The sequence below is a fragment of the Ahaetulla prasina genome, chromosome 3, assembly GCF_028640845.1.
Source record: "Ahaetulla prasina isolate Xishuangbanna chromosome 3, ASM2864084v1, whole genome shotgun sequence".
Classification (NCBI taxonomy): Eukaryota; Metazoa; Chordata; class Lepidosauria; order Squamata; family Colubridae; genus Ahaetulla; species Ahaetulla prasina.
Window position 1 is genome coordinate 224673889 of NC_080541.1, and position 26482 is coordinate 224700370.

General features: G+C 44.7%; 2 protein-coding genes across 2 annotated transcripts in view; both read right to left on the reverse strand.

The window, feature by feature from the left end:
• PRPF6 (pre-mRNA processing factor 6) overlaps positions 1-16342 on the reverse strand; it is a 60406-nt gene extending 44064 nt beyond the window's left edge. The window contains exons 1-6 of the mRNA XM_058174570.1: positions 16183-16342; positions 9471-9639; positions 7955-8073; positions 7670-7748; positions 4911-5087; positions 2823-2978 (exon numbers count right to left, since the gene is read on the reverse strand). Coding sequence (XP_058030553.1) covers positions 2823-2978; positions 4911-5087; positions 7670-7748; positions 7955-8073; positions 9471-9639; positions 16183-16253 — 771 coding nt within the window. The 5' untranslated portion in view covers positions 16254-16342. The remainder of the gene's footprint in view (positions 1-2822; positions 2979-4910; positions 5088-7669; positions 7749-7954; positions 8074-9470; positions 9640-16182) is intronic.
• Positions 16343-18069: 1727 nt separating this feature from the next.
• LOC131194036 (putative lysozyme-like protein) lies at positions 18070-18339 on the reverse strand. Its single transcript, XM_058174581.1, has one exon. The coding sequence runs from the start codon at positions 18313-18315 to the stop codon at positions 18085-18087; it is 231 nt and encodes a 76-aa protein (XP_058030564.1). The 5' UTR covers positions 18316-18339; the 3' UTR covers positions 18070-18084.
• Between the last annotated feature and the right edge of the window lie 8143 nt (positions 18340-26482).

The window sequence follows — 26482 nt, forward strand, 5'->3', positions numbered from 1 at the left end:
CTGAAAAGAGTGGCGTAGGTCCGTTTTTCACACTCACGACCGTTGCAGCATCCCCGTGGCCACGCGATTTACATTCGGATGCTTGACCACCGTCTCGTATTTACGACGGTCGCGGGGTTCAGGAGTCACCTGATCCCCTTTTGCGACCTTCTGACAAGCCAAGTCGACGGGGAAACCAGTTTCACTTAACAACCCTGTTGCCGATTTAACAACGGCAGTGATTCGCTTAACAGCTGAAGACGAGAAAAGTCGTCAAAAAGGGGCAAAACTCTCTAACAAATTTCTCACTTAACGTCAATGTTGGGCTCAACTTTGGTCGTAAGTTGAGGACTACCTGTAACCCTTTCCAAATATCATTTATCTTTGGGAAAGATCATCCCCATTATGTTAATTTATTTAACGTGCCGGCCGCCCGACTCTCCACAGCTCTGGGAGATTCACAGCAATCATATAGAAGGCAGGTCTGTCCAAGCTTGGCAACTTTAAGGCTTGTGGACTTCAATTCCCAGAATTCCTGGCTGAGGGATTCTGGGAGTTGAAGTCCACAAGTCTTAAAAATTCCTTCACTTGGAAACTCCGGATATAAAGAAAAGAGAAGACCCTTAAAATTATGTAAATGTCAACCCTGAACTGTGGTCATTTTCTTTTTGGGAGTTTTCTCTAGGGAGGTTTCCCTTCTCACTGCTTCAGGGCTGACACAGCCTGGAGCGAAGGACCCAGGGAGGGAGGGGCGGGTGTAGAGATTAGCTGGAGTGTTGTAGCCTAAATAAAATTCTTTCCCCTGGGAATCAAGGACGTTGGTGCAGGTGTTCGAGAGGTGGAGACTGAGGTCACCTAGCAACTGGACTGGATGCTGATTGGACCATGTGATTGGAGACAAACTTTGACTTTTTATTTTATTTTATTTATTTATGTTATTTGTCAAACACAATAATATATATAAGCATAAGCATGAAATAACTATATGATGTATAAGCATAAATATAATCATAAGTATGTGATAACTATATGAAATTGGGTACAATCAAAGGGAACATTAAAAAAACATTTTTTTTAGGCCAATTATAAAATAAGTTTTTTAATTTGTATTTTAATTGTATATTGTATTGTCTGTTTTTACTTTTGGCTGTACACCGCCCTGAGTCCTTCGGGAGAAGGGCGGTATAAAAATCGAATAAATAAATAAATAAATAAACAGGAACGGTAGGCACATTTGTGCTCTTATGCACGCCCCTTACAGACCTCTTAGGAATGGGGTGAGGTCAATAGTAGATAGTCTTTGGTTAAAGCTTTGGGGATTTTGGGAAGAGACCAGAGAGTCAGGTAGTGCATTCCAAGCATTAACAACTGTTACTCAAGTCATATTTTCTGCAATCAAGACTGGAGCGGTTCACTTTAAGTTTAAATCTATTGTGTGCTCGTGTATTGTTGCGATTGAAGCTGAAGTAGTCTTCGACAGGAAGGACATTGTAGCAGATGATTCTACGAGTTAAGCTCAGGTCACGTCGAAGGCGGCGGAGTTCTAAGTTTTCTAAACCCAAGATTTCAAGTCTGGTGGCATAAGGTATTTTGTTATAATCAGAGGAGTGGAGAACTCTTCTTGTACAATATTTCTGGACACGCTCAATTTAATTGAGTGGAAAACCAGCGGGAACTTAAAAGCCAGTTTTTCCATCAGGATCGTGCCAATTTGATATGTCCCAATAAAATGTTATTTGAGGAATTTGCCTCAAAGAACTTCTTATTGAATGGGATGTATTACTTTGAATCTTGACAGTAAATTCATCCCAAATACCCCAGCAGAAAAAAAAAATAATGATTTTTGGAGATGCCACATTTAGAAGCTGTAATGTAGCACCCTGAGGTGTACTTGGTCTGCTAAGCAACATCGGCAGTCCTTGACTTACGACTGTAATTGAGCCCTCGATGATGGCTGGCAGCCCTGGCAGTCATTGAGAAGGGGGGGTTATGGGACCACACCTGATTTTACAATTGTTTTCACACTGGGTCATAAAGGAAACATGCCTTGGTCTTGGTCGTAAAAAGAACCCTGTCAGCCTCCTCCGCATGCTATCTTGATTGCTTAGTTAAATGTTTTATTGCTACTTTAGTGTTAAGTATTAGGAATGGGGTAATGTTCCTTTAATACTGCTTCGGCTGACATAGAGAGAGGGGGAGAAGGCTCATCTTGAAACGAACCCACGAATTCAAATTCCAAGACTCGGGCTGACTGCATACCAGACAAGTGGAAACCACTGGAAGAAGAAGAAGAACTCCACCTGAAGCCTAAGAAGAAATGAATTGGACTAGATTGTTTGACCTTTGGAGGGAGGAGGGATTTATGAGGGATATGTACATGTAAGTCACTCCTAGTATTCAGTTCTTGCTTTTCTTTTGTTGCAATTCAGTCATGCTCAGTAAAAGTACCTTTCTCTATAAACAATGGAGTCGGGGTTTTCCTTTCTTGGGTATTGAACGGAGGCACGCTGGACAAACCCACCGTTCTCTGTGGACACTTTTTTTGCGGAAAAAACCAGAGATTAAAAAAAATCAGCTTCCAACGAAAAGGATGGAAATCGTGGTCAAGTGCCCACAGCACTTTGCAAACATCACAAATGCGGGGCCGATTGCCAAGCGCCCCAAATGATGTCACGTGATCACGGGGAGAAGGGGGGGGAGTGGCTGAGGGAATTCAAATTTAGGTCGCAAGTAGCTTTTCCAGAGTTCGGCGTAACTTTGAAAGATCACTTAGGGAATGGTCGTAAGTCGAGGACTACTTGTATTTCTCACACACACCCCCTCACACTCCTGTGTGTCCTTACCTGGCTGAGACGCATATCCATTAAGGTGTTTCTAGCTTGTCCAATCTTCCTCATGTCCAGCTCCCCTGTGCCAGGGGTCATCAATCCCGGGGTCATTCCACCTGGATAAGGTGTGTTTAAGCCCCCTGGATAAGGGGTATTCAGACCACCAAATTGCTGCAAGATAAACGGGGGAGGGGGGAGGGGGAAGAGACAGTGTTAAGGAATTTCAAATACCACTGTTGTGGTCCGCCAGCAGCCTGCAGAGCTGGCAATTGAGTCAGACAGCGATGAGGCTGAGGAAGAACATGGGCCAGTCCTGGAGGCTGGGGAAGGCCCGGATGAGGGCTCTGCGTCAGAGGCGGTTGTGGGGCCAAGGTAGTGGTGGGATTCAGCCAGTTCGCACCACTTCGGGAGAACCGGTTGTTAACTTTCTGAGCAGTTTGTTGAACTGGTTGTTGGAAGAAATCATTAGGGCAGAGAACCGGTTGTTAAATTATTTGAATCCCACCACTGGGCCAAGGCCATTGGGGAGTGAGGTGCAGACTCCAGAGGCTCCAGAGACTGATAGTATTGAGGCAGAGGAACAGGAGGAGCCTGTTCCTAATGCACGCATGAGAAGAGCTGCCAGAAGGCAAGAGCAGCTCACGCAAAGAGGACGACTTGGGAGTAGGGCCAAGAGATGATTGGCCCCTCCCATAAGGCTTAAAAGACCAGCAATGGCGTTTGGGCTCTTTGCCGGAAAACAACGTTGATAGCTTTGTCTTCTTGCATTTGCTTTGTATCGGTGTCTTCTGAACTTTTGCCAAGAAAGGCCTTTGGCAGTTTGCCTAATTGGACCAAGGTTGGTGATAGGACTGAGGAATTTGTGTTGGGAGGAATTTGCTTTGATTTAGTTTGGACTACGCTGAGAATGAGTTAATAAAGTTCTAATAAAGTTTGTTTGTTTTTAAACTGATCTGAGTTTCCTACTACCTACTTGGGCCTGGGTCACAACAGCAGTATTAACACTTCACATAGTTTTGGTTCTGAGACGCTGTTTAAGCAACCAAGAAAAGGTTGAAATATTTCAAAGATCCCAGTGCAGGAGCACAATGGGGTTACAAACCAGCCATTTTTCCAGAGGAAAAACATAACCGAAGTGGCCCCGTTCAGGTCTTCTCACCGCAGTGAAGATCTGCAGGAATTCAGTGAAGATCTGCAGGAATTTCTCTTTATATTTTGTCAAAAAATTCAGCTGATCTCTCTATTATTCCTGGTTTTCTCCAGGACTTGCCTGGAGGTTCAAAGCAGGAGTCAATGGTTTGGAGATGGTTTAAACCAGGGGTCTCCAACCTTGGTCCCTTTAAGACTTGTGGACTTCAACTCCCAGTGTCCCTCAGCCAGCAAAGCTCTGGGAGTTGAAGTCCACAAGTCTTAAAGGGACCAAGGTAGGAGACCCCTGGTTTAAACAGAATGTCCACTGGTTTGGCTAGAACTAAAGAGCACATGGAAAAATGGAGGTCTCTCCCTGAGGACAAAGGATATTTACTGAGAATGTAGCACTATTTTAAACAACTATCCATCTTTTACAATGCCCTCTGGGACCGACACACAGACAGATAATTCTGACTTGCTGGTCAGAATTATCCCTGCCATCAATGTGGGCCCACACTGGGCTAGAATTATGAAAATCCATGTTTTTATTAAAGTTTTAATCTCTTTAAAAATTAGAGCGGTACAGTGGCCTTGAGGTGAAGATGCTCGCCTCAACTTGGGTGGCTAAGAGTTCAATCCTAGATGTTTCTCTATCAGGGTGCAAAGAGAAAATATCTGCTGCGAACCCCACAGAGGCGTCAGGAAGGGCAGCCGGCAGGTAAATGCTCAGCTCCATTCCATCGCCTCGACTCTACCCTGATAAAAGGGATTACAGCGTTGCATTTTTTTTTTAAAAAAAATTGTTTAAAATTTAAATCAATAATTTTCCCCTTGAAAATTCCCTGAAGTTCTGACAGAAGACGGGCTTCCCTCTTCTTTTCCCCATGAAATAGGGATCAATTGGAAGTCCCTTGCCAAGCCATTATTTCGGAAAACCCGTTGAAACCAGGAAATCTCAGCGGAGTTCCTCACCGTCTGCCGAGGATCCACCGATGTGTGATTTTCTCCCGATTGCAAGTGCTTCGCAAAGAAACTGTCCGGAACAGGCGTCAGTTTTTCGTAACGTGGATTCCTCTGGCGCTTGTTCCTGGCATCGCCAACTTCGGGGATACTTAGCCATTCTTCTTCGGTAACTTCAGCCAGTTTTCTCTATCAAAACAACGATCGCAATCTGTAATTGAAATCGCTACACGGCGTTAAATTGCCCCCTCCTTCCCTTTTCCCATCTTTTGACTTTTAGCTTGCAAATTCTGGCCTTTTTACTGATCCTTCAAAGTTACAACGGCACCGAAAATGTGAATGATGACTGTTTTTCACATGATGATTGCCGCATCCCCATGGTCATGTGATCAAAATCCAGATGCTTGGCAACGGATTCATATTTATGATGGTTGCCGTGTCATGTGATAGTGTTGTGACCCAGGTTCCTGGACCCGGACTCCTGGACTCGGATGATTCAGAAAGTGAGGGAGAAGACCTGGCAAGCCCTGCTTCTCTTGAGCCCTCTCCCTCCCTGGCACCCCTCCCTGGCACCACTCAAAGGGAGGAGGAGGGGCCGGCAAGGCCTGATTCTCTGGAGCCTTCTTCTGATTTGGCAATGCCCCAAGAACAGTTTTGGAGTGATGCAAGACTGCGCAGACGTGACCGGCGCGCGCAGCAGAAGCAGCGTTGGGATAAAGCCAAGTAATGATTGTCATGCAGTGACATCTGCAGAGACTATAAATAGGAGGCAGGACTTCCTGGTTTTTTGTCTTGGACAAAGCAATGAATTTGCGCAGGCAAACTGTATCAATGGAGGGAAGAATATATTCGTGAGTAATTCTGGCCTTATCTATAATTTCCTCGTTATCTCCAGAAACTTGGCAGGCCCGTGGTAGACGTGGCCAGGACATTATCTATGTAAATAAATTAGAAAAGGAGGCCTCTGACTGACTCTTTGCTGGGAATATTGGGGGGAGGGAAACAGAACAGATAGCTTGTTCCAAACTTCTGACAAGCAAAGTCAATTGGGAAGTCACTGTTACTTAATAACCCGTGTTACTAACTTCACATCTGCAGTGATTCACTTAACAACGGTGGGAAGAAAAGCCATAAAATGGGGCAAAACTCAACTCAACTGTCTCACTTGGCACTCAGAAACGTTGGGCTGAATTGTGGTCGTTAAGCCGAAGGCTACCGGTACATGTGTGGGTGTTAATGGAACCTCTGACTTCAATCCTAAAGCTGATTTATTTATTTAAAACATTGTTATAGTCACCCATCTTTCAATCAACCCTCGGTGGGATTCAGCTCCCAGAACCACCTCACTGATTCAGCTGCACACATCAAAGATAGGTAGGTAGGTAGGTAGGTAGATAAATGGATGGGTAGGTAGGTAGGTAGGTGGGTGGATGGATGGATGGATGGATGGATGGATGGATGGGTGGGTGGGTGGATGGATGAATAGGTAGGTAGGTAGATGGGTGGGTGGGTGGATAGATTAGATTAGATTAGATAGACAGACAGATAAATGGATGGACAGACGGCCGGACGGACAGATGGATAGGTGGGTGGGTGGGTGGATGGATGGATGGATGGATGGGTAGATAGGTAGATGGATGGGTGGGTGGGTGGGTGGATAGATTAGATAGATAGATAGATAGATAGATAGATAGATAGATAGATAGATAGATAGATAGATAGATAGATAGATAGATAAATAATAACAACAACAACAACAACAACAACAACAACAACAACAATAATAATAATAATAATAATAATAATAATAATAATAATAATAATAATAATAATTTAATTTCTATACCGCCCTTCTCCCGAAGGACTCAGGGCGGTTTACAGCCAGATAAAAATAACAATCATAAATACAATACAATAAACTCAGAGTTATAAAAACTTATTCAATTTGGCTGATAATTCAAATATAAAATACATAGCATCATAAAAACCCCATTAAAATCCTAATAAAACCCATTTTATGCCAGTCCTGCGCAGAAGAATAAGTACATCTTCAGCTCACGGCGGAAGGTCCGGAGGTCAGGAAGTTGACAAAGTCCTGGGGGAAGCTCATTCCAGAGGGCAGGTGCCCCCACAGAGACGGCTCTCGCCCTGGGGGTCGCCAGCCGGCATTGTTTGGCTGACGGTACCCTGAGGAGACCCCCTCTATGAGAGCGTACCGGTCGGTGGGAGGCAAGTGGTAGCAGAAGAATAGATAGATAGATGGATGGATGGATAGGTATAGTAGGTGGGTGGGTGGGTGGATGAGTGGGTAGGTAGGTAGGTAGATAAATGGATGGATGGACGGACGGACAGACAGACAGACAGATATAGATCTATGGAGAGAGAGAAAGATAGATATGAGAGAGAGATGATATAAATAAATGATGGAAATCATAGATATATAGAGGTAGATGTAGAGATAGATAGATCATAGATAGATAAATAGATAGATAGGTAGATAGACAGACAGAAGATATAGAGATATATATAAAGGATGATAGATATAGATATAAAATAGATATAGATGACAATTGAATCAGTGAGGAGTACTAATCATGGTCCTTCTAAACAGATTTTATGAGCCTAAGAAAAGAGATAGTAATATCGTAGCATATTTTCTGCATTAACAATTGCCATTTTTATATATGTACATGTATATTTTTTTTTCAAATTTCAGTCCCTATCTTTCAATTTTTATTTCTGGAATCAAATGCATATTGCTGTCTCCTTACTTTCAGATCCGAGAACTGCTGCTGAATTTTTGGTCGTTCCATTCGGTACTTTTCAATCTCCTCTTTCTCACGCTGTTCTCTAGAAAATAAAAGGTGCAGCCAATACTTCAGCGTATGCAACCTGTATCCTAGTTATTTTTGAAGTATTTAAATATTTCAGACACCCAAGACTAAATCATGCACCAAAAGTTTAAAAACTCACAGCTGACGTTTGAACATGCAGGTTTCAAATCAAAAGACAGGGGAAGCATCTCTCATACTTCAAAAAAAACCAAAAAACCCTACCTTCTCTCTTTTCTTCTTTCATCCATCCTTTTATCCAAAGCAGCATAAATGGCATCTGCTTCTTCATCGTCTTTTTCATAAGGTCCACTGGAGAACAGGCTTCCAGCGTATCCATTGAACTGCACAGGACAAGAAAGTCATATCAACTCATTTTATCCCCTTATTGTAACCCACCAAAATCAAAACGCCAAAATAAATCCATTTTACAGCCTTTTTAGCTGAGAGAGAGGGAGAGAGAAGATGGATGATAGACAGACAGACAGACAGACAGACAGACTGACTGACTGTCTTAAGAACAAGCTTCCATTGAACTGCACAGGACAAAAGATCATGTCAATTCATTTTATCCGCTTAATGTAACCTATCAAAATGCCAAAACAAATCTATTTTATAGCCTTTTTAGCCTTGAGAGAGACAGACAGACAGACAGACAGACAGATGGAGAGAGACAGATAGACAAAGATAGGTAGGTAGGTAGGTAGATAGGTAGATGGATGGATGGATAAATAGCCTTAGATAGACAGACAGACAAAAATAGGTAGGTGGGTAGATGGATAGATAGATAGCCTTAGATAGATAGATAAGATAGAAGATAGATAGACAGACAGATAATGATAGATAGATAAATAGATAGACAGACAGATAGATAGACAGACAGATAGACAGACAAAGATAGGTAGGTAGGTAGATAGGTAGGTGGATGGATGGATGGATAGATAGCCTTAGATAGATAGACAGACAGACAAAGATAGGTAGGTAGGTATTGATAGATAGATAGATAGATAGATAGATAGACAGACAGACAGACAGACAGACAGACAGACAGACAGACAGACAGACAGAAAGACAGACTGACTTGACTTAAGGAGGAAGGGCAAGGAAAGTCATATAAGCAGTCATACAGGGAGAAAAAAGAACAGGTGCAAATCTATAGCGCTCCACATAAAAGAAATGTTACGATCTTGGGGGGGAAAAAAACCCACTGATTAATCCTTGAGTGAATTTGTGGAAGCTGAATAAAGCCTGATGATATTGCAAACATAAATCGTAGAGGAAATCAACCCTGACTGTTCTCTGGAAGGACGGCTACTAAGCTGAAGCTCAAATACTTTGGCAAGCAAAAGAGAAGAGAAGGGAAGACTCCTTGGAAAAGATCCTGATGTGGGGGATGATGGAAGGCAAAAGGAGAGAAGGGGACAACAGAGGATGAGATGGTTGATCAGTAGTCTCCAACCTTGGCAATTTTAAGCCTGGAGGACCAACTCCCAGAATTCTGGGAACTGGAGTCCTCCAGGCTTAAAATTGCCAAGGTTGGAGACCTCTGGGTTAGATAGTGTCATCAACGCAATGAAGATAAATTTGGGCAAACTCTGGGAGGCAGTGGAGGACAAGGGGGCCTGGCCTGCTGTGGTCCATGGGGTCGCGAAGAGTCGGGCGCAACTTGGCGACTGAACAATATTTCAAACACAACACGGGTTCATCGGCAGCACCGACCAGGGTGACAAAACGACATCACCTCGTCGTAATTTGTATCGTTCAGATCTTCGTCATCGTCATCCGCCGTCTGATTTTTCTTCATCTGATCCCCAACGGTTCTCTTCCCCGGGGGAGCATGGCGGTCATCCACAGGGTCGTTAGCATCCCGGGCGGGACCAATATCTGAACGGGTGGTAAAACCGGTGGCTCTACAGAAGAAGAAGAAAAATCGCAATAGATTCAGAGAAAATGCAGGCATGGCTGAACTGGACGAGTTGTTGTGGTTGTTGTTGTTAATCTAAAATTCTTCCTAAATCCAGATTGGCCATCATCAGCCCACTCTGGGCTATCAAGCAACAAAGGTTTGCACAATTAAGGATCGAGCCCTCTTTCCTAGATCAGCAAGAACAACAACAACAACAACAGAGTGTGAGCACACACTTTCTTTTGATGAAGTTTAAGCGGAAAATTGGCGGGTGGGGGGTAAATTCAGGAAAATGGCGCTCCGTCACTGGATGGTTTTAAGAAGAGTCTAGACCAGGGGTGAAATGTAAAATTTGTTACTACCGGTTATGTGGGCATGGCTTGGTGGGGTGGTGGGGGTAATGTGACTGGGTGGGTGTGGCCAACTTTTTTTTTTTTACTTTTAAAAGCATTTTTTCTACAATCTCTTCAGGCCGAAGAGGTAGTTAAAAATGCTTTTAGAATAGACTAGAATAGAATAGAATTTTTTATTGGCCAAGTGTGATTGGACACACAAGGAATTTGTCTTGGTGCATATGCTCTCAGTGTACATAAAAGAAAAGATACCTTCATCAAGGTACGACATTTATAACACAATTGATGATCAATATATCAATATAAATCATAAGGATTGCCAGCAACAAGTTATAGTCATACAGTCATAAGTGGAAAGAGATTGGTGATGGGAACGATGAGAAGATTAATAGTGCAGATTCAGTAAATAGTCTGACAGTGTTGAGGGAATTATTTGTTTAGCAGAGTGATGGCCTTCGGGAAAAAACTGTTCTTGTGTCTAGTTGTTCTGGTGTGCAGTGCTCTATAGCGTCGTTTTGAGGGTAGGAGTTGAAACAGTTTATGTCCAGGATGCGAGGGATCTGCAAATATTTTCACGGCCCTCTTCTTGATTCGTGCAGTATACAGGGTTCGGACGATCCCTGTATATTTTAAAAGGTTCGGACGATCCCAGCTGAGCTGCGTGATCATCAGAAGCTTTTTTTTTTTTACTTTTAAAAGCATTTTTTCGGTTGAAGAAAAAATACTTTTAAAAGTTAAAAACAACAACAACACCTCCGATGATCGTGCGGCTCAGCTGGCGCAGAGGGGGGCAGGGATTTTTCCTACCGGTTCTCTGAACCACCCGCCACCATCGCTACCGGATCGGGTGATCCGTCCGAATCAGTAGCATTTCACCCCTGGTCTAGACCCGTGATGGCAAATCTATGACATGTGTGCCAGAGGTGGCACGCAGTGGGCACGTGTGGCATCACCAGCTGCTCTTCGGGTTCTGTCGCGTGCATGCATGCCGGCCAGCTGCTTTTCTGGGTTTGCTCCAGCAAGCATGGGCATGCCAAAACCTGGAAGAGAACAGCTGGCCGCCGCGTGCATGTGCACTGGCCAGCTGCTCTCTTCTGGGTTCCGGCGCTCGCACATGCTCCAGTTTCAGCACTCAATGCCAAAAAAGTTAGCCATCACTGGTCTAGACAGTCACCTATCTGAAATGTTATAGGTTCTCCTGCTTGAGCACAGGGCTGGACTAGAAAACCCCCAAGGTCCCTTTCAATTCATTCATTCATTCACATGCTCAATCTTTTTCGTGCTGGCTGGACAAGATTTTTTTAGCCATTCTTGTAGACCAGAGTTCCTCAACCTTTCTGGCTTTGTGGCCCAGTTCGGAGGGGAAGGGGATGGTTCCACACGAGTGGTGGACAGACGCATGCGCAGCTCCATTTGCACGAGCATTTGCACGCAAATGGAGCGCAGCACGCTCGCCGGCTGCTCGCACAAGTGGGGACCCGCGCGCACACTTGCCCCTCACTTCTGTGGCCCAGTTCCAAACGCTCACGTGATCTCCTTTTGCAACCTTCTGTCAAGCAAAGTCCATGGGAGAAGCCAGTTTCACTTAACAACCGCGTCACTAATTTAACAACAGCAGTGACTCATTTAACAAATGCGTCAAGAAAAATTGCAAAATGGGGCAAAGCTCACTAAACAAATTTCTCACTTAGCAACATGCAATTTGGGCTCCATTGTGATTGTAAGTCAAGAAAACACATTCATTCTGTCTGCTTCATTTCATTCGGATAGAAGCCCTTTTTATGGCAATCCAAAGGTAACTTCCTGCAAAAGCTAACAACACAAATTGCTGGGTGGTGTTTTTTTTTTTTCCCAAAACAGGTGCCAGGACCTTCTGTTCTTCACCCAAGTGGCCACTAGTGGCTGTGTCACTAAACACAGAGACGCCCTTGGATACAGACAGTGGGGATCTCCAACCTTGGCAACTTTAAGACATTTAGTTGAACTACGCTGAGAATTTTTTTTTTTTAATTTACATTTATATCCCGCCCTTCTCCGAAGACTCAGGGCGGCTTACAGTGTGTAAGGCAATAGTCTCATTCTATTTGTATATTTACAAAGTCAACTTATTGCCCCCCCAACAATCTGGGTCCTCATTTTACCTACCTTATAAAGGATGGAAGGCTGAGTCAACCTTGGGCCTGGTGGGACTAGAACCTGCAGTAATTGCAGGCAGCTGTGTTTTAATAACAGGCTATCTTACAGTCTGAGCCACCACGGCCCTACAACAAGAATGAAGTAATTCTCAATATACAATATACAAGAATGAAGTAATTCTCAGCTGATTGAATAAAGTTTGTTTGTTTTTATACTGGCTGAGTTCCCTACTACCTACTTGGGCCTGGGTCACAACACAAACAGTGGTTTATATACAAGACTTCTATATACAGACAGACACCAGGCAAGCAATCCAGCTACTTCAAAACTCTACACGGAGAACTACAATGCAGCTACTCAAGGAAAGAGAGACGCCCTCTAATGGCCTCCCTTATATAGACAGCTTCTTAAAGGGCAATAACCCTGCTGACTCATCCTCAGTCTTAAAGGGGCTGGTCAGCTTTAAATCGTCATTACCCTGACATTTACTCTAATGAAGCAAAGCTGGCTGAGGAACTCTGGGAGTTGAAGTCCACAAGTCTTAAAGTTGCCAAGGTTGCAGACCCCTGGTTTAGAACACAATAAATGAGCTAAACATTTGTTTATTTATTTGTATCTCGCCTTTATTATTTTTAGAAGCACAAGTAGTCCTCGACTTACGACCACAATTGAGTCCAAATTTACTGTTCTTAATTGGAACATTTGTTAAGGGACTTTTGCCCCCTTTTACGACCTTTTGGTGTCACAATGACGGTATTAAGTGAATACCTGCAGTTGTTAAGCTAGTAACACGGTTGTTAAATGAATCCGGCTTCCCCCATTAACTCTGCATGTCAGAAGTTCAAAAAAAGGTGATCACATGACTCCGGGACACTGCAACCATCATAAATATGAGTTAGTTGCCAAGCATCCAAATTTTGATCAGCTGATTATGGGGATATTGCAACGGTCGTAAGTGCGAAAAGCAGTCATAAGTCACTTTTTTTTAGTGCCGTTGTAACTTTGAACGATCACTAAGCTGTTGTCAGTTGAGGACTATCTGCATTTTCCCCATCACAGCAACCCTGTGAGGTGGGCTGGGGTGAGAGAGAGGGACCGGTCCAAGGTTACCCAGCTTTTAAGAGATTGGACAGCCGCTTCTCTGAAATGCATAGAGTTTCCTGCCTGAGCAGGGGGTTAGTCTAGAACAGGGGTCTCCAACCTTGGCAACTTTAAGCCTGGAGGACTTCAACTCCCAGAATGCCCCAGCCAGTTTCGATATTGGAACACAGCTACCATGTCATCCCTAGTCCTTCTTTTCATTAAATGAGGCATACCCAATTCCTGCAACCATTCCTTTGTATGGTTTAACCACCAGCCTCCTAATCATCTTTACTGCTCTTCTCTGCACTCTTTCTAGAGCAGGGGTCTCCAACCTTGGCAACTTTAAGCCTGGCGGACTTCAACTCCCAGAATGCCCCAGACAGTTTTGATATTGGAACACTGCTACCATGTCATCCCTAGTCCTTCTTTTCATTAAATGAGACATACCCAATTCCTGCAACCATTCCTTTGTACGGTTTAACCACCAGCCTCCTAATCATCTTTATTGATCTTCTCTGCACTCTTTCTAGAGCAGGGGTCTCCAACCTTGGCAACTTTAAGCCTGGTGGACTTCAACTCCCAGAATTCCCCAGCCAGTTTTGATATTGGAACACTGCTATCATGTCTCCCCTAGTCCTTCTTTTCATTAAATGAGACATACCCAATTCCTGCAACCATTCCTTTGTATGGTTTAACCACCAGCCTCCTAATCATCTTTATTGCTCTTCTCTGCACTCTTTCTAGAGCAGGGGTCTCCAACCTTGGCAACTTTAAGCCTGGAGGACTTCAACTCCCAGAATGCCCCAGCCAGTTTTGATATTGGAACACTGCTACCATGTCATCCCTAGTCCTTCTTTTCATTAAATGAGACATACCCAATTCCTGCAACCATTCCTTTGTACGGTTTAACCACCAGCCTCCTAATCATCTTTATTGATCTTCTCTGCACTCTTTCTAGAGCAGGGGTCTCCAACCTTGGCAACTTTAAGCCTGGTGGACTTCAACTCCCAGAATTCCCCAGCCAGCAAAGCTGGCTGGGGGATTCTGGGAGTTGAAGTCCTCCAGGCTTAAAGTTGCCAAGGTTGGAGACCCCTGGACTAGAAGACCTCCAAGGTCTCTTCCAACCCCTATTCCTATTTATTCTAAGACCTCTTGCTTTATAGCCAAACACAAACACAAATGCAAAGCACCACAACAAAAAGCAAACCAGAGGCCAAAACAAGCAAGACAACTCCACAAAAAGTGTGCAAAAATGCAAGCCATTAAGAGATCTCTTTTCCTGGCTCTGATGACACAGCCCAATCCAGCAAGGGAACACGGGGTTAACACCCAACCCAGCGCATTTCAGTCCAAAGACCCGTGTCTTTGTGGAGTTACAAATCTCACCGTTCTAAAATACGTTATTTCTCCAGCTGGGCAACTTTAAGATGGGAGGGAGGGGGAGAGGACTTCAACTCCCAGAATGCCCCACATTGGGGAAACTTGAGTTTCTTGAGTGGGCCCTTGAGTGGCGAAGACTGCTAAGACAGTCTGTTATTAACAGCAGCTGCCTGCAATTACTGCAGATTCAAGCCCCACCAGGCCCAAGGTTGACTCAGCCTTCCATCCTTTATAAGGTAGGTAAAATGAGGACCCAGATTGTTGGGGGCAATAAGTTGACTTAGTTTATAATATACAAATGGATGAAGACTATTGTTTGACATAGTGTAAGCCGCCCTGAGTCTTCGGAGAAGGGCGGGATATAAATGCAAATAAAAATTTTAAAAAAAAAAGCTGGCTGGAGAATTCTGGGAGTTGAAGTCCGCCAGGCTTAAAGTTGCCAAAGTTGGAGTCCCCTGGACTAGAAGACCTCCAAGGTCCCTTCCAACTCCTATTCCTGTTTTATCCTAAAACCTAACACCAGAACAACTAGACACAAGAACAGTTTTTTCCCCCTGAAGGCCATCACTCTGCTAAACAAATAATTCCTTCAACACTGTCAAACTATTTACTAACTCTACACTACTATTAATCTTCTCATCGGTTTCATCACCAAATCTTTCCACTTATGACTGTAACTTTTTGTTGCTATCATTAAGGGTTAAATTGCAACCTATGACCATCATTTGTGTTGTAAATGTTGTACCTTTGATGAAGGTATTTTTTTTCTCTTTTTTCTTTTATGTAGACTGAGAGCATATGCACCAAAACAAATTCCTCGTGTGTCCAATCACACGTGGCCAATGAATTCTATTCTAAATTATATTCTCTTCCTTTATAGCCCAAAGCCTTAACCACAAACACACACACCTGCAAAGCACCACAACAAAAAGCAAACCAGAAGCCAAAACAAGCAAGACAACTCCACAAAAAGTGTGCAAAAATGTAAGCCATAAGAGATCTCTTTTCCTGATGACACAGCAGGGGTTAACACCCATCCCAGCGCATTTTTTTTAATTTGTATTTATATCCCGCCGTTCTGCGAAGACTCAGGGTGTTAAGCAATAGTCTTCATCCATTTGTATATTATATACAAAGTCAACTTATTGCCCCCAACAATCTGGGTCTTCATTTTACCTGCCTTATAAAGGATGGAAGGCTGAGTCAACCTTGGGCCTGGTGGGGCTTGAACTTGCAGTAATTGCAAGCAGCTGTGTTAATAACAGACAGACTTAGTCTGCTGAGCCACCAGAGGCCCTTCCTTCCTTCAGTCCACACACGTGTCTTGGTGGACAAATCTCACCGTTATTTCTCCAGCTGGGCAACTTTTAAGATGGGCGGGGGGGGGAGAGGACTTCAACACCCCCAATGCCTCACACTGGGGGGACTGGCGGGGAATTCTGGGAGTTGAAGTCCTCCCCCCCCACCTCCCATCTTAAAGCGGCCCAGGGGGTGCAGCACGCCCCAAAACGAAGAAAACCAGGCCGGGAAATGCCAAACCGAGTCCTCTGCACATGCTCAGAGAAGCCCTCGAACCCCCGACCCCGGCTGCTCACCCTCGGCCCAGCCCCGGCACGTAGCCCAGCGGGGCCGGCATGCCCAGGAAGGGCTTCTTCTTGCGGTTCATGGTGCCGGTCAAGGCCGCCGTCAGCCCCCAGGCCCCCCCGCCGCCGCCCCCGCCCCCCGAAGCCCCCGAGGAGCTCGACCCGGCGGGGGCGCGGCGGGAGGAAGAAGAGGAACCCGAGGCGGGAGACGCCGCCGAGGAAGCGGCCATGGCGGCCATGATGGCGGCGGTGGAGAATGGCAAACAGGCCGCGGGGGCGGAGCGAGGGATCGCGGGGGCGGACCGGGGGCGGAGCCAAGAGGCGGAGCCACGCCTCTTCGAGGTAGGCTCTTCTGCTGAGGAGGAGGAGGGGAGGGGAGAGGACTTCAACTCCCAGAATGCCCCACATTGGGGAAACTTGAGTTTCTTGAGTGGGCCCTTGAGTGGCGAAGACTGCTAAGACAGTCTGTTATTAACAGCAGCTGCTTGCAATTACTGCAGGTTCAAGCCCCACCAGGCCCAAGGTTGACTCAGCCTTCCATCCTTTATAAGGTAGGTAAAATGAGGACCCAGATTGTTGGGGGCAATAAGTTGACTTTGTATATAATATACAAATGGATGAAGACTATTGCTTGACATAGTGTAAGCCGCCCTGAGTCTTCGGAGAAGGGCGGGATATAAATGCAAATAAAAATTAAAAAAAAAAAAGCTGGCTGGAGAATTCTGGGAGTTGAAGTCCGCCAGGCTTAAAGTTGCCAAAGTTGGAGTCCCCTGGACTAGAAGACCTCCAAGGTCCCTTCCAACTCCTATTCCTGTTTTATCCTAAAACCTAACACCAGAACAACTAGACACAAGAACAGTTTTTTCCCCCTGAAGGCCATCACTCTGCTAAACAAATAATTCCTTCAACACTGTCAAACTATTTACTAACTCTACACTACTATTAATCTTCTCATCGGTTTTATCACCAAATCTTTCCACTTATGACTGTAACTTTTTGTTGCTATCATTAAGGGTTAAATTGCAACCTATGACCATCATTTGTGTTGTAAATGTTGTACCTTTGATGAAGGTATTTTTTTTCTCTTTTTTCTTTTATGTAGACTGAGAGCATATGCACCAAAACAAATTCCTCGTGTGTCCAATCACACGTGGCCAATGAATTCTATTCTAAATTCTGTTCTCTTCCTTTATAGCCCAAAGCCTTAACCACAAACACACACACCTGCAAAGCACCACAACAAAAAGGAAACCAGAAGCCAAAACAAGCAAGACAACTCCAAAAAAAAGTGTGCAAAAATGCAAGCCATAAGAGATCTCTTTTCCTGGGTCCGATGACACAGCAGGGGTTAACACCCAACCCAGCACATTTTTTTTAATTTGTATTTATATCCCGCCGTTCTGCGAAGACTCAGGGTGTTAAGCAATAGTCTTCATCCATTTGTATATTATATACAAAGTCAACTTATTGCCCCCAACAATCTGGGTCTTCATTTTACCTGCCTTATAAAGGATGGAAGGCTGAGTCAACCTTGGGCCTGGTGGGGCTTGAACTTGCAGTAATTGCAAGCAGCTGTGTTAATAACAGACAGACTTAGTCTGCTGAGCCACCAGAGGCCCTTCCTTCCTTCAGTCCACACACGTGTCTTGGTGGACAAATCTCACCGTTATTTCTCCAGCTGGGCAACTTTTAAGATGGGCGGGGGGGGGAGAGGACTTCAACTCCCAGAATGCCTCACATTGGGGGAACTGGCGGGGGAATTCTGGGTGGTGGAGGCCTCCCCCCCCCCCTCCCCTCTTAAAGCGGCCCAGGGGGTGCAGCACGCCCCAAAACGAAGAAAACCAGGCCGGGAAATGCCAAACCGAGTCCTCTGCACATGCTCAGAGAAGCCCTCGAACCCCCGACCCCGGCTGCTCACCCTCGGCCCAGCCCCGGCACGTAGCCCAGCGGGGCCGGCATGCCCAGGAAGGGCTTCTTCTTGCGGTTCATGGTGCCGGTCAAGGCCGCCGTCAGCCCCGAGGCCCCGCCGCCGCCGCCTCCGCCGCCCGAAGCCCCCGAGGAGCTCGAACCGGCCGGGGCGCCGCCGGAGGAAGAAGAGGAACCCGAGGCGGGAGACGCCGCCGAGGAAGCGGCCATGGCGGCCATGATGGCGGCGGTGGAGAATGGCAAACAGGCCGCGGGGGCGGAGCGAGGGATCGCGGGGGCGGACCGGGGGCGGAGCCAAGAGGCGGAGCCACGCCTCTTCGAGGTAGGCTCTTCTGCTGAGGAGGAGGGAGGGGGGGAGGGGGAAGGCGGGGCGAGGAGGAGGAGGGGCTGGTTTTAAGATTCCCGGGGGGCGGGGGCTAGAAATCCAGCCCACAACCCTGCGAGGTGGGCTGGGCTGCTGCAGGGGGGGTGGGGGTGAGGAAAGGGTGGGCTGGTAAGCGCGGGTGGGTATTTTGTGCCTGAGGGGGGACTCGAAATCCCGCAACCCTGCGAGGTAGGCTGGGTTGCTGCGAGGGGGGCAGGAAGGAGGAGTTAGGGTGTTAAGCCTGGGTTGTTGTTTTTGTTGTTGTTGTTGTTTTTATTTTATTTTGTCACAACAGTAGATTTTTTTTTTTTTATTGGCCAAGTGTGATTGGACACACAAGGAATTTGTCTTGGTGCATATGCTCTCAGTGTACATAAAAGAAAAGATACGTTTCTTATATACAATCATCAACATAAAAATAACCCATCATTAGTGAAAAAGTATATATAAGTAAAAGTATGCATATAATATACATATAAAGTATGTATATAAAAGTATGCATGTATACTGTTGTGACAAAAAGAAATAAATATATATATATATATATAATACTATAATGAAGAGAACAATAGGACAGAAACGGTAGGCACTTTTGTGCTCTTATGCACGCCCCTTTGTGCATAAAGTTGTGGTTTAGGTTTAGGTTTATGTGGCTTAGGTTTATGTTTAGGTTTATGTTTATGTGGTTGTGACTGAGAAGGGACTCGAAATCTAGCCACAAACCTGGGAGGTAGTCTGGGCTGCTGGGGGCGGACGGGGGGGCTAGTCTTAAGCGAGTTGAGGAGTTACTTGAAATCCAGCCACAAGCCTGCGAGGTGGGCTGGGCTGTTGCAGGGGTGATGAAGAAGGTGGGGGATTTTGTGACTGAGGGGACTCGAATTCCAGCCACAACCCTACGAGGTAGGCTGGGCTGCTGCAGGAGGTGCGAGGAAGGGGAGGGGCTGGTCTTAAGCCTGTGGGTGGGGGATGTTGTGAGTTGAGGAGTTACTTGAAATCCAGCCACAACCCTGCGAGGTGGGCTGGGCTGTTGCAGGGGTGATGAAGAAGGTGGGGGATTTTGTGACTGAGGGGACTGAATTCCAGCCACAACCCTACGAGGTAGGCTGGGCTGCTGCAGGAGGTGCGAGGAAGGGAGGCTGGTCTTAAGCCTGTGGGTGGGGATGTTGTGAGTTGAGGAGTTATTGAAATCCAGCCACAACCCTGCGAGGTGGGCTGGACATCTGTGCGGGGGGGCAAGGAAGGGGCGTCTGGAAACAGGGGAGGGATTTTGTGACTGAGGGGGGCTCGGGGGGGGCAGGAAGGAGGAGTTAGGGTGAAGCCTGGGGGGCATGACTGAGAAGGGACTCAAAATCCAGCCACAACCCTGCGAGGTAGGCTGGGACTGGAGGGAAAGTGCAGCCTAGAGTCCCTGAAAGGATTTTTGTGGGCTGAGGGCAGGCTCAGATTTGAGTCCCTTGATCTAAATCCAACAAGAGCCCTGTGAGGTAGGCTGGATTGAGAGAGAGGACTGGTCTTAAGCCACTTCTTAAATTACTTCAGCTAAATAACGACTCACAATCCAACTACAACCCTGCAAGGTAGGCTGGACTGAGGGAAAAGTGCAGCCTAGGATCCCCAGGCAGCTTTTGTGAGCTGGGAGGGGACTCGAATCTGGCTCCCTCTGCCTAAATCCAACGACAACCCTGTAAGGTAGGCTGAGCTGAGTGAGGTTACTACTATATAACCCAGAGAGTTTCTTTGGCTCAGGAGGGACTCAAAATCCAACAACAACCCTGTAAGGTAGGCTGAGCTGAGTGAGGTTATTACTCCTATATAACCCAGAGAGTTTCTTTGACTCGGGGGGGGACTCAAAATCCAACCACAACCCTGCGAGGTAGGCTGGACTGAGGGGAAGGTTCAACCTAGAATCCCAAAATTCTAGAATCCCAAAATGGTGCCTGAGGGGTGGGGACTGAAATCAGAGTTGCCCAATCTAAATTCAACCACAATCCTGTGAGGTAGGCTAGGCTGAGAGAAGAACAACAGACCCCTAAGGGGCTGCTATGACTGAGAATTATGAGGAACCCCAATACGTTTGTCATGAAGTACTTGAATGCAGCTGCCAAAAAAGCCAACCCAGTTTTAGGCTGCATCAACAGAGGGATAGAATCAAGATCACGTGAAGGGTTAATACCACTTTATAATGCCTTGGTAAGGCCGCACTTGGAATCCTGCATCCAGTTTTGGTCGCCATGATGTAAAAAAGATGTTGAGACTCTAGAAAGAGTGCAGAGAAGAGCAACAAAGATGATTAGGGACTGGAGGCTAAAACATATGAAGAACGGTTGCAGGAACTGGGCATGTCTAGTTTAATGAAATGAAGGACTAGGGAAGACATGATAGCAGTGTTCCAATATCTCAGGGGCTGCCACAAAGAAGAGAAAGTCAAACTATTCTCCAAAGCACCTGAAGGCAGAACAAGAATCAATGGATGGAAACTGATCAAGGAGAGAACCAACCTAGAAGTCAGCAGAAAATTCCTAACAGTTCGAACAACTAATCAGTGGAACAACTTGCCACCAGAAATTGTGAATGCTCCAACACTGGAGATTTTTAAGAAGAGATTGGACAATCATTTGTCTGAAATGATATAGGGTTTCCTTCTTGAGCAGGGGTTTTTTGTTTTGTTTTTGTTTTGTTTTGTTTTACATTTATATCCCGCCCTTCTCCGAAGACTCAGGGCGGCTTACAGTGTATAAGGCAATAGTCTCATTCTATTTGTATATTTACAAAGTCAACTTATTGCCCCCCCAACAATCTGGGTCCTCATTTTACCTACCTTATAAAGGATGGAAGGCTGAGTCAACCTTGGGCCGGGCTTGAACCTGCAGTAATTGCAGGCTACTGTGTTCTAATAACAGGCTCTTAACAGCCTGAGCTATTCCGGCCCCGGGTTGGACTAGAAGACCTCCAAAGTCCCTTCCAACTCTGTTATTCTGTTCTGTTCTGCATAATAATAAGCCACAGTGGCTCAGTGGTTAGAGTGCAGTTCCCCTCGCACATATATGGTTAGAGTAAAGGTTCCCCTCGCACATATGTGCTAGTTCTGCAACCCAACAAGAAAAACACAGACTTCAGAGGATAATTAGAACTGCAGAAAAAATAATTGCTACCAACTTGCCTTCCATTGAGGACCTGTATACTGCACGAATCAAGAAGAGGGCCGTGAAAATATTTGCAGATCCCTCGCATCCTGGACATAAACTGTTTCAACTCCTACCCTCAAAACAACGCTATAGAGCACTGCACACCAGAACAACTAGACACAAGAACAGTTTTTTCCCGAAGGCCATCACTCTGCTAAACAAATAATTCCCTCAACACTGTCAGACTATTTACTGAATCTGCACTACTATTAATCGTTTCATAGTTCCCATCACCAATTTCTTTCCACTTATGACTGTATGACTATAACTTGTTGCTGGCAATCCTTATGATTTATATTGATATATTGATCATCAATTGTGTTGTAAATGTTGTACCTTGATGAACGTATCTTTTCTTTTATGTACACTGAGAGCATATGCACCAAGACAAATTCCTTGTGTGTCCAATCACACTTGGCCAATAAAAAATTCTATTCTCTTCTCTTCTCTTCTCTTCTATTATTCCTGACTCTAGGGGGCGGTGTTCATCTCTGTTTCAAAGCCGAAGAGCCAGCACTGTCCAAAGATGTCACCGTGATCATGTGGCTGGCATAACTCAACACCAAAGGCGCACGGAATGCTGTTACCTTCCCACCAAAGTTGGTCCCTATTTTTCTACTTGCATTTTTTATGTGCTTTCGAACTGTTAGGTTACAGAAGCTGGGACAAGTAACGGGAGTTCGCCCCATTACGCGGCACTAGGGATTCGAACCGCTGAACTGCCGGCCTTTTGATCGACAAGCTCAGTGTCTTAGCCACTAAGCCATTGCATCATCACTGAGCCACTGCAGTACTGAGGGCTACTTCTGCTGTCTGCCAGCTGCCTGCAATTTGGCAGTTCAAATCTCACCAGGATCAAGGTTGACTCAGCCTTCCAGCCTTCCAAGGTGGGTAAAACAAGGACCCAGTTTGTTGGGGGCAAGAGGCTCACTCTGTAAAACCGCTTAGAGAGAGCTGTAAAGCGGTATATAAGTCTAATTGCTATTGCTATAATATATTTTGGAATAGAATAGAATAGAATAGAATAGAATAGAATAGAATAGAATAGAATAGAATAGAATAGAATAGAATAGAATAGAATAGAATTTTTTATTGGCCAGGTGTGATTGGACACACAAGGAATTTGTCTTGGTGCATATGCTCTCAGTGTACATAAAAGAAAAGATACGTTCATCAAGGTACAACATTTACAACACTTAATGATGGTCATAGGGTACAAATTTAACACTTATGAGACAACACTTAATAGAATAGAATAGAATAGAATTTTTATTGGCCAAGTGTGATTGGACACACAAGGAATTTGTCTTGGTGCATATGCTCTCAGTGTACATAAAAGAAAAGATACGCTCATCAAGGTACAACATTTACAACACAAATGATGATCAATATATCAATATAAATCATAAGGATTGTCAGCAACAAAGTTACAGTCATACAGTCATAAGTGGAAAGAGATTGGTGATGGGAACGATGAGAAGATTAATAGTAGTGCAGATTTAGTAAATAGTTTGACAGTGTTGAGGGAATTATTTGTTTAGCAGAGTGATGGCCTTCGGGGAAAAACTGTTCTTGTGTATAGTTGTTCTGGTGTGCAGGGCTCTATAGCGTCATTTTGAGGGTAGGAGTTGAAACCGTTTATGTCCAGGATGTGAGGGATATGTAAATATTTTCACGGCCCTCTTCTTGATTTGTGCAGTATACAGGCCCTCAATGGAAGGCCTGTAATGGTAGCAATTATTTTTATAATTATAATTAAAGATAATTTTAATTATATAACTTAACGAGATAATAGTATATTTGCAGTAAAGGACAATAAGGAGAAAAACGTCCCTTTTCCCCAGTTCCTGCCATCTTCCTCCATCATTTTTCATCTTTTATCTGCAAAAACAACCCCCCAGTCAGATGGATTTGCACATTGTAGACTCAAGGTCACTCAACTTGCTAGTCAAAATTTTTTTGAATTGGTGGAGTATTCTAAAATCTACTGGATTCTCAAAAATAGCCCTGAATCTATTCATGTCTGTTCCACTATGTTTAATGGAGGACATTGTGTCTCAGGACAGTTTATGAAGAGGCTTTTCGAGAGATTGCGATACATTCTTGTGTGCCCACGGAAAATAGCTTGAGTGTTGTCATTTTCCATCATGGGAGAAACTGCCAAGTTTGAACACAGCAAGAGAATTGATTCGACCCACATAGGCATGAAATGGAAAAGCAAATTGCTGTCCTCTTCTGCCTAATTTAGCATTATTAAATTATTAATTATGGCTGTTCTGAATGGCCTGTTAACAGAATAATAACAGCTTGTACTTTTAGGTTTTTCACTGCAATGTGACTGAGCCCAGTGATAAATCTGGTACATATGCTGATCTATGACCGTAATAAAGATATAACAGAAAAACAAAATTGTAAGGGGCCTTGGAGGTCTTCTAGTCCAACCCCCTGCCCAGGCAGAAAACCCTATAACGTTTCAGACAAGTGGTTGTCCAATCTCTTCTTAAAAATCTCCAGTGTTGGAGAATTCACAATTTCTGGTAGCAAGTTGTTCCATTGATTCTTGTTCTGCCTTCAGGTGCTTTGGAGAATAGCTTGACTCCCTCTTCTTTGGGGCAGCCCCTGAGATATTGGAACACTGCTACCATGTCACCCCTAGTTCTTCTTTTCATTAAATTAGACATACCCAATTCCTGCAACCATTCCTTTGTATGGTTTAACCACCAGTCTCCTAATCATCTTTATTGCTCTTCTCTGCACTCTTTCTAGAGTCTCCGCATCTTTTTTACATCTGGCAACTGAAATTGGATGCAATATTTATACAACATATATACTTACAATTTATATTGATATTGTTTCCTGATTGCTTAATTGTAGCCTAAGACTGTCATTAAGTGTTGTATCATTAAGTGTTAAATTTGTATCCTATGACTATCATTAAGTGTTGTAAATGTTGTACCTTGATTAAGGTATCTTTTCTTTTATGTACACTGAGAGCATATGTACTAAGACAAATTCCTTGTGTGTCCAAACACATTTGGCCAATACAATTCTATTCTATTCTATTCTGTTCCAAGTGTGGTCTTTCTAAGACATTATAAAGTGGTACTAACACTTCACCTATCTCTGTGTCTACGCAGCCTAGGATTGCATTGGCTTTTTTAAAAATTTATTTGGATTGAATTGTACATTATTTTCCAACTGTACACTGTTTGTTTCAAATGTGCATAATCTTTTAGATGCAACCAAAAAAGGGGTTTTAACACAGGGTTATTCAAATTTTGTGTAGAATCATTATAATCAATGGACAAAGTAGTCATCAGGTTATAAGTTATATCAATCATTAAAGATCATTAGCTTCAAATCAATTAAAGTTCTAAAATTACAGTACTATGATGCCATTACAAGGGATGGAACTAGGATGTTGTCATTAATAGATTAATCTTTATTTAATTTTCCTTCATTTTTAATTTTTTGATTTTTTATTACACTGTAATGGGACGCAGTGGCTCAATGGCTAAGACACTGAGCTTGTTGATCAAAAGGTGGGCAGTACGAATCCGCAGCCGCGTAACAGGGTGAGCTTCCATTACTTGTCCCAGCTTCTGCCAACCTAGCAGTTCGAAAGCATGTAAAAAATGCAAGTAGAAAAATAGGGACCACCTTTGGTGGAAGGTAACAGACTTCTGTGCTCCTTTGGAATTGAGTCATGCCAGCCACATGACCACGGAGACGTCTTCGGACAACGCTGGCTCTTTGATTTTGAAACGGAGATGAGCACTGCCCCCTAGAGTCAGCAACGACTAGCACATATGTGCAAGGGGAACCGTTACCTTTTTTATTACACCGTAAGCCACTTTGAGTTGCAGTTACAATGTCATGGGTGGCGTATAAATTTCATAAATAAATTTCATAAATAAAGTTTTCATTTAGATTTTTCCAACACGACACATTTATTTTTACATTTGCATCCTCCTTTTCCTTTCAGGGAAGCTTGAACACAGTTTACCTCTTCCCAACAGTTTCACAAGTGCTCAAAAGGTATAAGCTATGCTATCAAGGACAATTATGAACTTTGCGTCTGAAATCTGGTTCTCCCACGCTCAGTGATGGGATTCAGCCGGTTCAGGCGAACCAGTAGTTAAATTGGTGGGTGGCCCCGCCTCTCCTTGCCCCGCCCCTTCCAGGAGTCCCCACGTGCCCCATTTTGGCTCCCAGGTAAGTGCAGGGAAGCCTACTAGGCCCCAAATGGGGTGTGGCGAGGTTCGGCGTGCTCTCCCGCAGCCCATTTTCACTCCCAGGAGGCTCCAGAGAGGCCTACTAGGCCCAAAATGGGACACCGGTGGGCAGTGTGTCCCCTCCCCGGCCTGTTTCTGCTCCCAGGGGGTGTGCAAGAGGCCGAGCGCTGCCTGTCACACCCCTGGCCATGCTCACCATGGCCACGCCTACCCAGCCGGTCATTAGGACAGAAAACCAGTTTATTTATTTATTTATTTGATTTGATTTTTATACCGCCCTTCTCCCGAAGGACTCAGGGCGGTTTACGGCCAACATAAAACAATTTTATAAATACAGTTAAAAAATCTTAAAAATCTTATTCAATTTGGCCAACCCCATTTAAAACTATAATAAGAAATGATAAAAACCCCAATTAAAAATCGTAGTGTATTAGGCCAGCCCTGCGCGGTGAAACAGAAAAGTCTTGAGTTCACGGCGGAAGGTCCGGAGGTTGGGGAGTAATCGTAACCCCAGAGGAAGCTCATTCCAGAGGGTAGATGCTCCCACAGAGAAGGCTCTCCCCCTGGGGGTCGCCAGCCGACATTGTTTGGCTGACGGCACC